Source organism: Marmota marmota, unplaced genomic scaffold (genome assembly GCF_001458135.2).
Source record: "Marmota marmota marmota unplaced genomic scaffold, marMar, whole genome shotgun sequence".
In the NCBI taxonomy this organism is placed as follows: domain Eukaryota; kingdom Metazoa; phylum Chordata; class Mammalia; order Rodentia; family Sciuridae; genus Marmota; species Marmota marmota.
Window position 1 is genome coordinate 4971326 of NW_026000051.1, and position 15902 is coordinate 4987227.

Below are 15902 nucleotides of genomic sequence, written 5' to 3' on the forward strand. Positions count from 1 at the left end.
AGCAAAGGAGTGTGCCACTGATGATTCTGTCGAGGAACAGAAAAGGGATGAAAAGGGAAAACCTTCAATTTCAAAAAAATTTTAAAAGAAGAAACAAGAACCATGATAAAGATGAATGAAAGATCAATGAAAAATAAAAAAATCACAAAGTTAGGTGGCATATAAAAGTCTCACAATTTTAGAGATTAATAAAAAGGGCTGAGGATGTAGCTCAGTGGTAGAGCACCCCTGAGTTCAATATACAGTAATGAGGATAAGATAAAATAGATTAATATGTGGCTAAACTTTTAAAGACTCAACAGATACAAGGCATAAATGATTGACATTAAGAATGGGAAAGAGGCTGGGGTTGTGGTTTGGTGGTAGAGCCCTTGCCTAGGTTCGATCCTCAGCACCATGTTAAAATAAACAAACAAACAAATAAATAAATAGGGTATTGGGTCCATCTACAACTAAAAAAATATTTAAAGAAAAAAGGAATGGGAAAATAAGATTGCTATAGAAGAGTATAAAGATAAAAAAGAGAATATCCTCTATAGATTTGCATTAACATATTTAAAAACAGGCAAAATGGACACATTCCTTGAAACATATAACTCTTTAAAGCTGACTCAAAAGAAAAAATAAAAATGAATAAAAAATGCAAAAGGGGGAAAATCTGACTCAAGAAAAAATAAAAATCCTGAATTGTCTCTTAACTGCTAAACATAACTGAAGTGGTTATTTAAATATTTCCTCATAAAAAAACACCAAGCCCAGATTAGTTCAAACTTTCAGAGAACAGATATTAAAATTTATTCCAACCCATCCAGGGAATAGGAAAGAGGGGACACTCTACAGCTCACTTTGAGAACCACATAACCTTATTACTCACACCAGGACAACTTCAGTCCTGTGCTTAGAAAAAAATCAAGAACAAATAGCAGGGTTAGGGGTGTAGCTCAGTAGTAGAGTGTTTGCTTAGCATATGTGAGGCTCCATCCCCAGCAGAGCAGGAAAAAAATAAAAGTGGAAAACTGAAAAAGTATTTTTAAAAATATATTTATACATGAGTGTTTAGCATTTGACATATTATATGTCAATAAAGATTGTTAATGATAATATATAATGTTATAATAGATAATTATAATCATGTAAAAAAGGTTTGAAGAAATGCAAGTTGGAATCATACTCATAAGTGAATGAATTTAGAATAAGAACATTCAAAAATGACCAGGAAGATTTGAAAATAAACCAAGAAGAACTCATGCAAATGAACATTATAATTGACAGCATAAGAATCTTATCAGATGGATTAAATAACAGAATGTATGCAACTTAAGAGACATTCATGAATTAGAAAACAGATCTGCAGAAGGTACCCAAGGTACAAAACAAGGAAAGGAGATGTAACACATGGGTGGAGATTAAGAAAGCAGAGGCCTTGAGAAAGTTAATTATGTACCCAGACCCATAAAGAACAGAGACAGCAAGGGGGAGCTGATATTTGAAGAGAGTTTGGCTGAGAACTTTTCACAGCTTAGAAGAGACTTGAATTCACACATAGATACATTGTAATAGATTTACAGAAGACCAAAAATCAAGAGCACTTAACAGCAACAAAGAAAAGAAACAAATTCTTTTGTAGCCATTGAGAGTGACTGCAGACTTACCAACAGCCACAATAGAAATCCCTAAGAAATGGGAAAATATCATTTTAAGTTATTAAAATAAATAATTTAAATTAATATTTAAATAAATAATTTAATTATTTTAAATGACTAAATTATATACAATAATGATCAATATCAAATAATGAGACAAGATAATTATCAACCTAGATTTGTATACTCAGTACAGCTATCATTTAAGAATGAAAATAAAATAAAGTCATCTTTGCAGGGATCCAATCTGAGGGAATTTATCACTGTAAAAGTAAAGGAAAATGCCCCCTAGATAATGCTGGTATGTAAGAAGAAATGGTGATGAAAGGAGTTGGTGTGTAGGTTAAAAAAAAAAAAGTAAAATTATATCAATAGTAATAGTAATGTTTGTACTATAATAATAATAATGCTTACAAAAGGGAAGAATTCAAATACTGGATGTCAATTATACAAGTCGGAAGGGTGATTGTAGTTAATGTGGCTGAAGGTCTTTGTGCTCTTTAGGAATTTTAGACTCCTTAAAATTGCCAAGGTGAGGTTTCCAGAGTAATTGTTAGAAGAACAGCAAAGGAGTGTGCCACTGATGATTCTGTCGAGGAACAGAAAAGGGATGAAAAGGGAAAACCTTCAATTTCAAAAAAATTTTAAAAGAAGAAACAAGAACCATGATAAAGATGAATGAAAGATCAATGAAAAATAAAAAAATCACAAAGTTAGGTGGCATATAAAAGTCTCACAATTTTAGAGATTAATAAAAAGGGCTGAGGATGTAGCTCAGTGGTAGAGCACCCCTGAGTTCAATATACAGTAATGAGGATAAGATAAAATAGATTAATATGTGGCTAAACTTTTAAAGACTCAACAGATACAAGGCATAAATGATTGACATTAAGAATGGGAAAGAGGCTGGGGTTGTGGTTTGGTGGTAGAGCCCTTGCCTAGGTTCGATCCTCAGCACCATGTTAAAATAAACAAACAAACAAATAAATAAATAGGGTATTGGGTCCATCTACAACTAAAAAAATATTTAAAGAAAAAAGGAATGGGAAAATAAGATTGCTATAGAAGAGTATAAAGATAAAAAAGAGAATATCCTCTATAGATTTGCATTAACATATTTAAAAACAGGCAAAATGGACACATTCCTTGAAACATATAACTCTTTAAAGCTGACTCAAAAGAAAAAATAAAAATGAATAAAAAATGCAAAAGGGGGAAAATCTGACTCAAGAAAAAATAAAAATCCTGAATTGTCTCTTAACTGCTAAACATAACTGAAGTGGTTNTAAACATGTAAAGTGAAAGTCAAAAATTTAGAATTTAAGAAGAAAATATAACAGACTGTCTTACTGACTCAGGGAAGATTTCTGTAAATAAGACAAAAATTAAAAGCACCAGCCATAAAAAATAATGCTAGGGGCTGGGCTGGGGCTCAGTGGCAAAGCACATGTCTAGCATGTGTAAGGCACTAGGTTTGGTTCTCAGCACCACATATAAATAAATAAAATGAAGGTCCATTGACAACTTAAAAAAAAAGTACTGCTAACTTAAGCTCCATTAAAATAGAAAACTTGTATTCCTCCAGAGGCCGCAAAAAGAGGGGGGAGGGGACCCACACTGCAGCTGGAACTATTTGTAACATATATAAAGTGCAAAGGGTTTGTATTCAGAATAATAAAAAACCCCAAAACCTCCTAGTAGTAAATGAGAAAAAGAGATAACTCAAGGAAAATTGAATAAAAGACATAAATAGGTTTTTCACAGAAAAAAAAAAAACAGAGAATATGCAAATGAAAAGCTGTTCAAAGTCTGTGAGGGAGCAGCAGATGAGGATGACTTCAGGAAGATCAAAATTGAGAAGGGTCATCAAGGATGGGTGAAGATGAGAATGCTTACTAAGTGCTAGTGGAACATAGATTAGGAAAATCACTTTGGAAAACACTGGTTTCTGTATGTACCGCGTTGACCCTGTGTACACCCTGGCCACTGAATCAGGTTAGGTGTTGGAAATATTCTGGCACGTGTGCACGGTAGGCAGTCCACTCTAGTGGAGAGCCAGAAAGAACCAGAGAGCTGCATTGGCAAAATGCGTAAATAAGTGGAATATTATACAGCCTAGTGAATAATGACTAATGCAACAATGTGGGTGTACGTTGGAAGTAATCTTGAGTTAAAAAAAAAAAAGAAAAAGAAAAAGAACTGGCAGAAGACTGCACATAGTATGACCTCACTTGTATAAAACTCAAAAACAAGCAAAACTGAAGAGTATAGAGTTTTAGGGAATCAGGAGTTCATTTTTAAAAATCAAGATGATGATAAAGATATTGATTATCACCAGGTGCAGCAGCACATGCCTTGTAATCCCAGCAACTTGGGAGGCTGAGGCAAGAGGATCACAAATTTGAGGGCAACCTCAGCAACTTAGTGAGATCCTGTCTTGAATTACAAAACAAACAAAAAATACTGGGGGTGCACTCAGTGGTAGAGCATCCCTGGATTTAATCTCTAGTACCACAAACAACATCAACAACAACAAAAAAGGATAGTGATTATCTTAGGGGACAGGGCAAGGAGATGTGAGGGGTGGATTCCACAAGAAGGCTCAATGGTTTTGGCAATATTCTAGTGTGTAAGGTTGGTGAGTTCCTAGATGTTTATTTTATTATGCTTCATAATTCACACCAGTTGTGCATTTCAAGTATGTACCAAATATGATAAAAATTATAAATGAACTCCATTTATATACACCTTAAAACAACAACAACAAAAAAGAAACAGCTAAAGAGGACAAAGAAGATTGTGAAATAAAAATCTGGACAAAGATGAAGATTAGTTGATTAAAGTGAAATAAAAAAAAAGATGTGGGAGCACCCAAATTATGGTCAAAGTGGAATTCAAGGCCAAACAGCAGAAAAGGGACGTCATTTAATAAAGAACTATGCATTCCCTGAGCAGGAGAAAGCAATAAAAAACCTTGTTGTACCAAACGACACAGCAGCCAGCTCTGTAAAGCAAACACCCAGGAAAAGCAACTCTCGATATTTTGTCTTGTTGGGCTGGGGTAGTGGCTCAGTGGTAGAGTGCCTGCCTAGCATGTGTGAGGCACTGGGTCAATCCACATAAAAATAGATAAATAAAATAAAGGTATTGTCCATCTACAACTAAAAAAAAATATTTAAAAAAAAACATTTTGTCTTGCTGTTTTTCCGGCTCAGCACAGACAGCCCTGCTGGAGGGGGTGGTGCTGGCCAAGCCCCTGCCTGAGCAGCACCCCGATTGTGAGGAGCTCCCTCCTTCTTCAGTGATATGGAAAGGGCCATGGAATGTGGCCAGGCTCCCAGGGGTCCCAGTCTGGCCCTGTCCCACCCCCAGCCCCAGTTCTGCCTGTGGCTGATCCTGCTTCTCATGGGTCAGCCCCACTGCATCCTGCCTCCTCTCCCACCTGCCTGATGTCCCCCAACTTTCTAGGATTGGATATACCCCATGCCCTTTCCTGGGAGAAGGGGGCTTTCATCTGTGACAGTGCTCCCTTTCCTTCCAACCATATAAAGCGTCTCTCCATCTTGGGCTGCTGGCAGTGTGACCCCAGCAAGTCCCCACCTCTCTGAGTTCTGCCTCTCCCCTCTGAACAGCACAGCAAGGGGGTATGGATGGTGCCCATGGGAGGCTGGGCTGGGCCAGGACAAGGAGGGCGTCTCTCTGGCCATCCACCTCCTTCTCCTGGCTTCTCTTGTCATGTCCGAACCAAATCACTGGCCTGTGCCCAGGGAGCAGCTGAGGCCGGGCCACACCTCTCAGCCCTGTGCTCAGTGCTCACGCTGGTTCCTCCCCTGTCCCTAAGGCCCCTCCAAGGCGCTCCTTGGCTTGGAGCCTGGGTGTTGAAGCCTGCTCCGCCTCTCAGAAGGGCAGAGTTGAAGAAAATCTGGGGCTTTTCCCGGCTTTCCTTCTAGGCAGAGTTGCTTGTTCACACTGTTAACCTGCTCTCGGGAACTGCCACTCACTAGTTCTGTGGCCTTGAACAAGCTCCTTCACCCGTCAGAATGTCAGTGTCTTCATCTATGTGATGGGGACAATGCTACTACTGCCTTGAGTGAAAATTAAATGAGATCATGCCTGAAATCACCAGCCCAAGTAAGTACTCAACACAGAGCAACTATTAGTGTGTGGTCGTCGCTATTATTATTACTAGGTGCTGGAATTTTAAATAAGCAAAAATATGGATGCGGTGAGATGCCTTCTGATACACTTGAGACTTGCTAAGTTTTTGCAGAGCCATGATCCCAGGTTTTTGCTACTTTTGGGATGGGCAGAACCAGATTATTTGCTCGTGAGTAATTGAGCACCAGTGATTCCCCTTTTCAATTAAACTCTGTTGCATGTGAAAACCCTCTTGCCTATCTGTCCTGTGGCCCGGCCACCCAGTTCCAGCTGTGGGTAGGCAGAGGGGTTTCTCCTCCGTGTGTGTGGGACCAGAGGGACCCCGCCTGGCAGGTGTTCATGGCCACCAGAGCTGAGATGGCAGGGATTTTTGCAGTGATGATATGCGTTGTGCACTGTATTGACAATGTATTTTACATCATCGATCATCGTTTTCATTTGTTCTTGGGAAACCCCTGACGACTGTCTGCTTGGGCACAATCCACAGAGAAAATGCCCCAAACCATGCTGACTCGTCCGTACCAACTCAAAATTTGGGTGACAGGTAAAATCTCCACAACCCCTAAAAAGTGGGGTGTTGTTGAAAATGGTGGGGGTTTGCTAATCTTTGGATATGGTTTGAGCATGTCCCCCAAGGGTTTATGTTTGGTCCTTAAGGTGACACTGTTGGAAGGTGATGGCACCTTTAAGAGGAGGGGCCTAATGGGAATGATTTAGGTCATGGAGGGCACTGTCCTTGGAAGGCACTGATATAATCCTGGAATGACCCTGGTTAGTTCTCACAAGAGGGTTTTTATGAGTCAGATTGACCCTCCCTGAGCTCTGGCTTCCTGTCTCGTCATGTGATCTCTCTCTTGCTTGTTCACACTGTTAACCTGCTCTCGGGAACTGCTAGGATGCCATCTTCCATGAGACCCTTGCCAGAACCGTTACCATGCTGTTTTTGTACTTACAGTCTCCAAAACGATGAGTTGGATTAACTTCTTTCTTTAAAGTATCTGGCCTCAGGTATTTTGTTATAGTAACAGCAAACAGGACTAATACAGAAGGAGAAGATACCTAGGCCATTAGTGTGCTCTGTTGAGAATCATCTTGGTTACTTTTTTTTTTTTAGCACTTACTTTTATGTCAGAAATTTGGAAATATTATCACATTTATTTACTTAATAACTGAAAACGGTGTGGGTTTTTGTCATGACTCTGGTGACAAGTGAGAGACTCAAACTAGCTTGAGCAATAAAGGGCTTTAGTGGCCATTTACTTATTACCCCCTTAGTGCCTCCATAAACAGAGATCTTCCAGACCGCCTCTGCCCCTCTTTCTCTTACATTCTGCCTGTGGATTGGCCACAGTCCCTAGGGCTCCCCTTCATGGGCAGGAATATGGCTGTGAGCATCTATATCACTGTGATCCAAGCTTTGCCCTTCTCAGAACACCACAGGGCAGGAATTTTGACCACAGACTCAAGCCTGCTGACACACAAGGACAAGCTCCCAACCTCCCAGGATGTGATGCCTTTCCTGACATGGCCCCTATGGAGCCCCTGTCCACCTATCTGCTGTCGGCTTCCAAGAAGGGGAGCGCTGGGGTCACAGGAAGCTTCCAGGCCTAAACGGGTGTGGGAGGGCTCACCATTGCCAGATCCGCTGCTCTACAGTGGTGAATCGCAGCGACTGAAATGGTCAGAATGAAACACTGACCCTGGGTCAGAGGCTCCCAGCTGTGATCTGCTCTGGGAGGTTACTTAACATCTCTGAGCCCACTCTCCTGTCCTGCAAAATTCGAAGACTCATATCTACTGCCGGGGCTGCGGTGGGGGATGCACGGTCTCATCTGTGTCAGCATGCACATGGTGTCAGCATGCACATGGTGGCCAGCAGTGGCTCTCTCCTTCCCTCTGGCCTTCTTTAGAAGCCTCCGCCACGCCCCCACCTTCAGCATCTCCAAGCGAGCGCCGCCGCCTGGGCTCTCACCTGCCCGACTCCCGATCGCCACCTCGTGGTCATGTAGGTGACTGCAGGTTTAGTGCCGAAATTCAAAATTCAAACCAAGCCCTGATCTGTCTTGGGGATTTTGTAACAAAACGCCCCAAGGTTCGAAAAGGAGGTGAGAAATGAAAGTGGAGTGCGGCCCATGAAAAGCCACCTGGATGTTATGCTACAGAAGGGAGATGCGCCAGGAGCTGCCTGCCAGATTCTGTGCTGAGAGTTTTTTTGTGCATCACAGTTGCTGATCAGAGTTTTCCAAATGAAGAAATAGCAACTCTTGGGACCCTGATGGGGCACACCAAAGGTCTCAAGAATTGAAATGCACATTTTCTTTATCTAGAGAGTGGGTACCGAAGTTTTTGTTTGATTATTCCTGTTCAGGCCATAAATATGTACTTTAGACAATACCTAGGCTCTTGTATTATTCAGTATTTCTTAGTGTGCTGACTTGATTCCCAGCTGAACTGCAGAACAGGATGTGCCAGGCATCCCTTCCTGCCTGATTGACCCTGGTGTGTCCTGCCTGGGGCACAGGCAGCACCAGGGATCTCACCTCCTGCCATGCCTGATCTTCAGATTCTAAATTCATCCTGGGTGTGACCCCCTTCTCCATTCTTGCAGCTCCCACCTCTGAGCCTTTATTCCAGCTATTCCTTCTTCCTGGATGACCTTCCCGTCTCTGCTTGCTCCACCTTGACCTATCTTAGAAGGCTGAGCCCGATGCTCCCTCCTCCAGGAGGGGTTCCCTGATTTCCCAAGCATGACTGATGAGCCCACCCTGCTTTGAGCCCTTTACATCTTCCTCAAAGCTCCCTGCTCTGCCCAGGTGGATGTGGGTCATGGGGTAAAGAGCAAAGGAGGTGAGCAATCCAGGGGCTGCCTCCCCTATTCCCTTGCCTGAGACTTGTCATGAGACTTTAACCTTTCCTGAGGTCAAAGCCAGGAACAGAATCCCAGTCTGTGAGTGTCTGGGGTTAAGATCTGTCTGGGGGACATGGTGGCTGAGACAGAAGGATCACAAGGTTAAGGCCAGCCTTGGCATCTTAGTGAGGCCCTAAGCAACTTAGTGAGACCCTGTCTCAAAAAAATAAAAAGGACTGGAGATGTGGCTCAGTGGTAAAGTGCCCATGGGTTCAATTCCCAGTTTAAAAAAAAAAAAAAAAATCTGCCTGACAGAGAGCCTGGGGACATTTAGAAGCAAAATCTGGCCCTAAAAAGAGGGACTCTGGGGACAGGCCTCCTCCTGTGTCCTCTCTTGTGCCCAGGGACTCAGCCTGTATTTCCTCCCCCATCTCCTGCCTTCAACTTCTGGGCTGGGGGCCGGGGAGAAGATAGGCAGGTGCCAGGAGAAATGGATTAGCACAGCCCCTACCCCGAGCATATTTTAGTGACAGGATTTTAAATGGTTGCTTTAGGCAAGAGAGTTGGCAGCCCACTGCTAGTGAGGGGTGGAGTGTGGAGGGCCCTCCCATGAACCCAGGCCTGGGGCGTGGACACCAGCGCTTGGTTTAGTCCAGCCTCTGCTGTGAAGTCTGAGCTGGGCCACTTAGTTTCTCTGAGCCTCAGTGAGGCACTCTGGAGGTAGGAGAGTTTCCTTGTCCCCAGGTCCCTGGACCTGACCTTGGGGGATCAGCTCACAGGGCTGTCTTGGGGACAGCTTGAGGTGGTAGCCCAAGACCAAGGATTTGCAGCCAAACTTTGCTTCCAATCCTGGTTCTTCTACTCCCGTTGGTTTTATCATATTGAGCTGGTCACTTGCTCCTTTGACTCTTGGTTTTCCCTACTGAGTGGGGTCCTGCCTCTCAGGGTTGCCAGGGGCTCCAGTGAAGAAGTAAGTTGAAGTCCCTGGAGCCAAGTGGCTGCCTGAATCACCCACTGTGAACAGGGAGCCCGGAAGAGGCCGAGGGTGACGCTGCCTCTAGGGGGCGCTGGCACTCACTGGCAGAGGGAGAGACCCTGAAGGTGGTTTCAGGTGGTCCCCACCACGGGAAAGGGGAAGTCTGCCAAGGAGCGGTCAGAAGGAGGGTGAATGAGAGGATGTAGGATATCAGGTCTGTGGACATGAGACCCACTGGCGTAGACGCACAATGAGCTACCCATGTGCAGACATACGAACATCTTCTCCAACACCTGGGGGACATCAGCCTCTCCTCTTGCACCCCATCTCAGTGACCAGTGACCAGGACGTTACCTCCGCCAGTCAGCCTCATCTCATCCCCTCCTGGCCCGACTCAGCCACAAGACCCCAGTTGGTCTGGCCCTGCCTCCAGGTCCATCACTGCTCCAACTTAGCTGTCCCTGCAAGTCAGAGAGTCCTGACGCTTGCCCTCCTCACTCACAGACACCCTTGCCACCCCTGTGCCCGCTGTGCCAGGCAACTGCAGGTCTCGGCTCAAGATGGAGCTTCTCCCAGGAAGCTTTTCATGATGCTCCGCCCTGGGACAAGGCTGGCTTCAGCAGTCTCTGTCCTGGAGCAGGCACCACCCATCCTGGGTTCTCAGCTTAAGGGACCCTTCTCAAAAACCGGTTGGGAGATGGAATGATTGAATGATGTCTGTCAGGGGGTGGGACAGAGCCGGGTGGGACGAGTGCGCCCCTCTTAAGACCACCGAGATGACTCAGCGATGGGCTAGGACAGGACAGAGGAGATGAGGATTATGGGATGAGGTTGGGAAGACTGGGGATCCCAAGCCCTCCCTCCCTCTTCCTTGACCTGCTGTCCCTGGCTAATGTCACAGGCAGGAAGACCCCCAGCCCCCAAGGAGAGGCAGCACAGGTGTGTACAGGTTGGTTTATTTACAAATATACCGATGTCTCATCTTTTCTTGTTGTTTCCATTTCCTGCTTTTGTGGGAGGAGGCAGAAGGTGAGTGGAAGGCGGGGGTGGTGGTGTGGTAAACGCTAATAAATAATTTAACAATGACAAGTTATTAAATAAAATGTGTGTGGGGATGGCAGGGGGCAGTGAGTCTGTACACGGAAAACGGAGGGATGCCTGTGGCCTGCTCCCACGCCTGCTCTGCTGAGCCCCCGTCACCTCGGTTTGGGACAGGGGCCCTGGCCAAGAGGCTCATTGGCAATGGCACCTTCTGGTGCCACACAGAGTGCCACACCTTCCCACTCCCCCGATCCCAGGCCGCGTGTGCCTGGGAGCCCCGTGAGCACTGGGCGTGAGTGTGTGTGCGTGAGCGTAGAACCCTCCCCAGGGCAGAGCCAGCCCCAGGCTGCAGAGTCTCCGCACCCCAGCTGGTGCCCAGAGCTCAAGGCTGGGGCCAGGTGGGCTTTTGCCAATCCCCTAGGCTCCTGCGTGAGTGGTGAGGGGACAGACATCCAGATGAGTGGGCAGGGCAGCCTCACTGCCAGGGGCTGCAGAACCCCTAAAGGAAAAGAGGCTGCCCCCATGCTGGGGACCTGACCCTGGCTGGACTTGCTCATGCGGACGCGGTGCCCGGACTCTCCTCGTTCACCCCCCAGGAACCCCTCCAGGCCCTTGGCCCCCCAGCCTTCTCCTCCAGGTTCCGCTGGCCCCTTGTAACCACAATGTCCCCATCTCAGCGGCCTCCATGGATCTCCTGGGACAGCACAGCAGCGGGGAGGTCGCCCTGAGCAGGCGACAGGGCCCTGGCGAGGTGGAGCAGGCTTCCTGTGTCTCCTCTGCACTGACTCGTGCTACCTGGTGCAGGTTCCTTCCCCTGAGCTCCACTCCCAGCAGAGAAATGGAACCTGGCCCTTCTCCAAGACACCCCTGTCTACCCCTCACTTTCTGCCTCATCCCCCAGGAACCAGAAAGTTCTTCCCTCGGGCTTCCTGTCCTAGCCCGGATAGTGCTCATGGGCCCACACCAGGCAGGGCTGGGGAGGTCCTGGTCACTCCTTACCCCTCCCCATTGGGGGCTGCACTTCCTCCATGGTGTGGGTGAACCTGCTCATCTCAGCTTGCCCCAAGCCCCAGGGCGCCGAGTCTCAGGTTCCTTGCCTAAAAAAATGGGTCCCTAACATCTGGGCATCTCCTATGAGAGAAGCCCTCCATGAAGGCAGTAGAGGCCAGGGCTGGATTCAGGGTGGGAAGAGGTGGCTCTTTGGGCCAGCAAGTTCACTAAGAACAAGGCAGGACCCTGACCTGGAGGCCAGTCACATGCCGGGGGAAGGGGGCTGGCACAGTGCTCCTGTTTCCACCTCCGGCTCTGACACTTGCTGCGAGGCCTGGGGTAGGCCTCTCTTGGTTCAGGTTTCTAGCTGCGACACGAGGGGTGGGCTACATGACCCACTGTTGGTGATCCTTCCAACCTAGAGGGTGTGGAGGAGAAGGGCCAGGTCTCCTGGGGGCTGGGGTGTCTTCCCCTGAATCTGCCTCAGGTGTCCTGGGCACAAGTCAGCCTGTGTATGTGCCAGAGAAAGGGGAGGATGTCAGGAAGGGGGCATGGCTGGCCCAGACCTAGGTGGGCAGAGGCTGCAGAGGACTGAGGATGTCAGCTGAGGTCCCTGGCAAGGTCCTTTTTGTAAGCACAGGAGGGCCAGGCTGGCTGCCTCACCCTGAATGGTGATGCTGAGCCACATCTTTCCCTCTGACAGCTCTGATGACAAACAGGATGGGTGAGGAGACTGGAGGAACCAAGGTCTCCCCAGTAGACAGAGGAGCAAAACAGCACAGCAAGTTGGTAGACTTGGAGGATTCCAGGGGGAGCCAGGGAGAGGGGCCTGAAGGTGGGGGGAGACCCCTCGTCATCCTCATTTGCTCCAAGGTGGGACTTGGCAGACCTTAGGGTGGTGGCCTTGGGCTAGACTTTAGATTTAAAGGCAGGGTTGTGAGCACCTGGACAAGGACACAGAGGTCACTAGGGGCCAGTGAGGGCTCTTTGAGGACCATCAGCTTGCCCTTACTTCCTCCTCTGACAGGATGGAGTTGAAGGAACAGGGCAGGGGCATGGATGCCAGGGTGCCCGGATTCCATCACCCAAGGAGGACTGGTTTATGGGCCAGTGCTGAACGGGGACAGGCTCCCATGGCCCTCCTGCCATTCCTCTAACTGGCAGAAGTGTCCAGGGGGAGGGAAAGTCAGTGGTCACAGAGTTGGGTTGCAGAGAAACCGCACAGGTTGGCTGAATCAAGTAAGAGGAAATGTAACCAGAAACAAGCTGGGGTCCTCTAGGTGTCTAGACAATGAATGTCCCCTCCCATCCCACCTGCTCACAGAGAACAGGTGTGGCTTAGTCATCACATTTGTGCAAAGCCTGGGGGATTTGTGACAGAGGGGGCAGTGTGAGTTTCCAAGGTCAAGGGGCCCAAACCACTCAGGCCACATTAGCCAGAAGGGGACCTGAAGTAGGGAAGGCCGTGGGCCTGCTCACGGTGGGCCTGCGGAGAGTGGACTTATGGCTGCCCACACCTTCAGAGGGAACGAGCGCTGCAGCCCAGCCAGGGCGCAGCTTTAAGAGGAAGAGCTGGAGAAGGCTGGCACTGGGAAGTGAGGACTAGGGACTGGGAGACACAGAAGCCGACCAGCAGGAAGGCCACTGGCGGGCGCTAGTCACTGGAGGCATGTGAGGAGGTCGGAGGAGGCTGGGAGGGAGCCAGGTACCAGTCGGCATGCCCAGCAGGCGACTTTGGAGTCCCTTTCCACCTGGAAGCTCTGCTGTTCGGCCTGACTCTCCCTGTGCCAGGGACTCCGACTCTGACCTTGGAGTTGGCTGGGTCTTGGGCTGACTCACCTGGGCCAGGTGAGGGTACACCTGGGTCTACACATCTCAAACCCAACCCTACTTCTCCTCTTCCTCCCTTTCCAATTGCTCTTAAGAAGAGAAGTCCCTGTCCCTCATGGCCCCCTTTCCCCTTCCGACAAGGCAGACCCACAGAACATCCCTCCGCCTCTTTCAGCAGTTCTAAGGGTGTGTGTGTGTGTGTGTGTGTGTGTGTGTGCATGTGCACACATGTATTTTGCGTGGGGGGTGCCTGTAGGTATGCATGCATTTGCATGTGTGTCTGTCCCTTTGGGTCTGCCTGTCACACCTGCTGGGCTCCTCCCCACTTCCCTCCAGGCTCCGGCTTGAGGAGGGGTCCTGGGCTACCTGGGACCTCAGAAGTGGCCCTTGTGCTCACTGGAGGGAAAGATGGGCACAGTGCGGGCGCTGGTGCTCACGGCTCTCAGGTACCAGGCACTGACTGTGTCACAACATCATCGTCCTGGGCTGACATGGGGTGGGGGGCATGGAGGTTGGCTGGACACAGAGAGGACATTTAAAAAAATAGAGAGAATTTACGCTTCCCAAAAAAGAGATGGGGAGGGAGAAGGCGATGGAGTCGAGGTGGGGCTGGGAGGCGAGTGGCTGTCCGAGAGCTCTGGGTCCCTGGGGGTGACAAGGTCTCTGTGGGCAGGACACAGCTCCTGCCCAGGCTGTACCCATCTGCCTGTCCGGCTGTGCCCAGCGGACACCTGCGCCAAGCCCGGCCGGCTGAGGGGAGGGCACCGTATGGCTGTCGGTAGAGTCCGTGTGGGCGGCAGGCCAGGGCCGTGTGGAGGCTGCTGAGGCCAGCGTTCTCACCCCAGGCCCTGTGCCCAAGCGTCCCTGGGGCCCAGCTGGCTCTCAGGAGGCGAAGTAGGAACTCTGCATGGAGTAGAGCCGGTCGATGGGGTTCCCCACGCGGGCCTGCAGGGAGCCCACGTCTGAGGAGCCCAGGAAGCAGTCGCTGAGGCTGGTTAGGGAGGTATCGCTGTCGATGTCATGGAAGATGGAGTCGTTCCCTGGGGGACAGGAGGGGCATCAGGACCAGGTGCAGGCAGGGGCTCCTGGGGGCCCCATCATCCCTGCAGGCTCTGTGGCCAGAGGCCAGGAAAGACAGGACGGCCTACCGGCCAGTGTGTAGCCAGAGACTGGGGCGCTGGCCGTCAGTAGGGAGCAGGTGGCTGGGGTGGCCTGGGCCCCTGGGCAGCAGGTGGTCATCATGGCCCCAAGCCTGCCTGGCCAGGCCGGGGTAGGGGCAGTGCTAGGGCAGCGGGGGTTGGGCGGCTTACCATAGGGGTTCATGTGGTCACCTGGCATTTGGGGTGGCGTGAGGCCCTGCTGGAAGGGGTCGCTGCTGCCGTAGGGACTCTGCTCCATGGCCACGATCTGCTGCTGCGGCGGGGCCAGGGGCGTGTAGGAGGCCATCATGCCCTCCATGCGGCTTGACAGGACCTCTGGGGACAGTGCATACCTTCACCAGCTGGCCGGGCGGCTTCCGCAGATGTCCCCAGGGGTCCCTTATGACCTCCTCGGGGCTGCCCAGGGCCCGTCTCCAGCGTAGACAACCCATACATCGGACTCCCCAGCACCATATCTACTATGGCTCCAGTTCCCTTCCAGGATCCGGGCCCCACCTGGCCTTTCCCACCTGCTCTGCCCGCCCCCAACCCCAGCTCAAGGTCCTCAGGTGGCCAGGGTGGCGGAGCCTCATCAGATAATAGCAATCCCACCTGGCCCTGCGTCTGGGAGCACCAGAATGGGGCCTGAAGCCAGGCCAAGAGGCCCAGGAAGGCGTCTGGAGGGAGAGCCCCAGCCCAGAGTGACCCAGAGAGCCCCTGGGGAGGGGCACGCCAGGCTGGGGCAGGGAGCCCAAAAGTCCCCATCTGTGGGGTGGGCATGAGGGAGACAGGGGCCAGCGTGGGAGGCAGCTGGAGGGTGGGCAATCGTGGGCGCGCTTTGGGGGCTGAGTGTCCCCTGAGGACATCAGGAGTGAGGGATGGTCTCGGCAGGGAGGGACTGTGGGGAAAGGCTGGGGGGGCAGACACAGGCACTGCCCAGCAACTGGGGGGACAGGAGTCAGGAGGGGTCCTGAGAATCTCTGTCGAGGTCATTATGGGAAAGGCAGCTCTTTGGAGGGACATAAAGGACATGAAACCATTCCCTGACCGGTGACAATCAGAAGCAGCCAGGGCAGGAAGGAGGTCGGGGTGTTGCCTGATTGTGGGCAGCAATGTGGAAGAACACAGGGTGTGATATGGAGCGGGGGGGGGCATGGGACTTTCTCCGGGAGGGTCGTCGGGCTCACCTTGGCCCAGCCGCTGGGAGTTCTGCTGCTCCTGCTGCTGCTGGTGCCGCCGCGCCAGCTTCTTCATCTGCAGGGGAGCGCGGGTCAGGC

General features: G+C 49.9%; 1 protein-coding gene across 1 annotated transcript in view; it reads right to left on the reverse strand.

The window, feature by feature from the left end:
- Positions 1-10563: 10563 nt before the first annotated feature.
- Positions 10564-15902, reverse strand: part of Lmx1b (LIM homeobox transcription factor 1 beta) — a 71329-nt gene continuing 65990 nt past the window's right edge. Inside the window, exons 5-7 of the mRNA XM_048812798.1 lie at positions 15813-15879; positions 14797-14961; positions 10564-14526 (exon numbers count right to left, since the gene is read on the reverse strand). Coding sequence (XP_048668755.1) covers positions 14369-14526; positions 14797-14961; positions 15813-15879 — 390 coding nt within the window. The 3' untranslated portion in view covers positions 10564-14368. The remainder of the gene's footprint in view (positions 14527-14796; positions 14962-15812; positions 15880-15902) is intronic.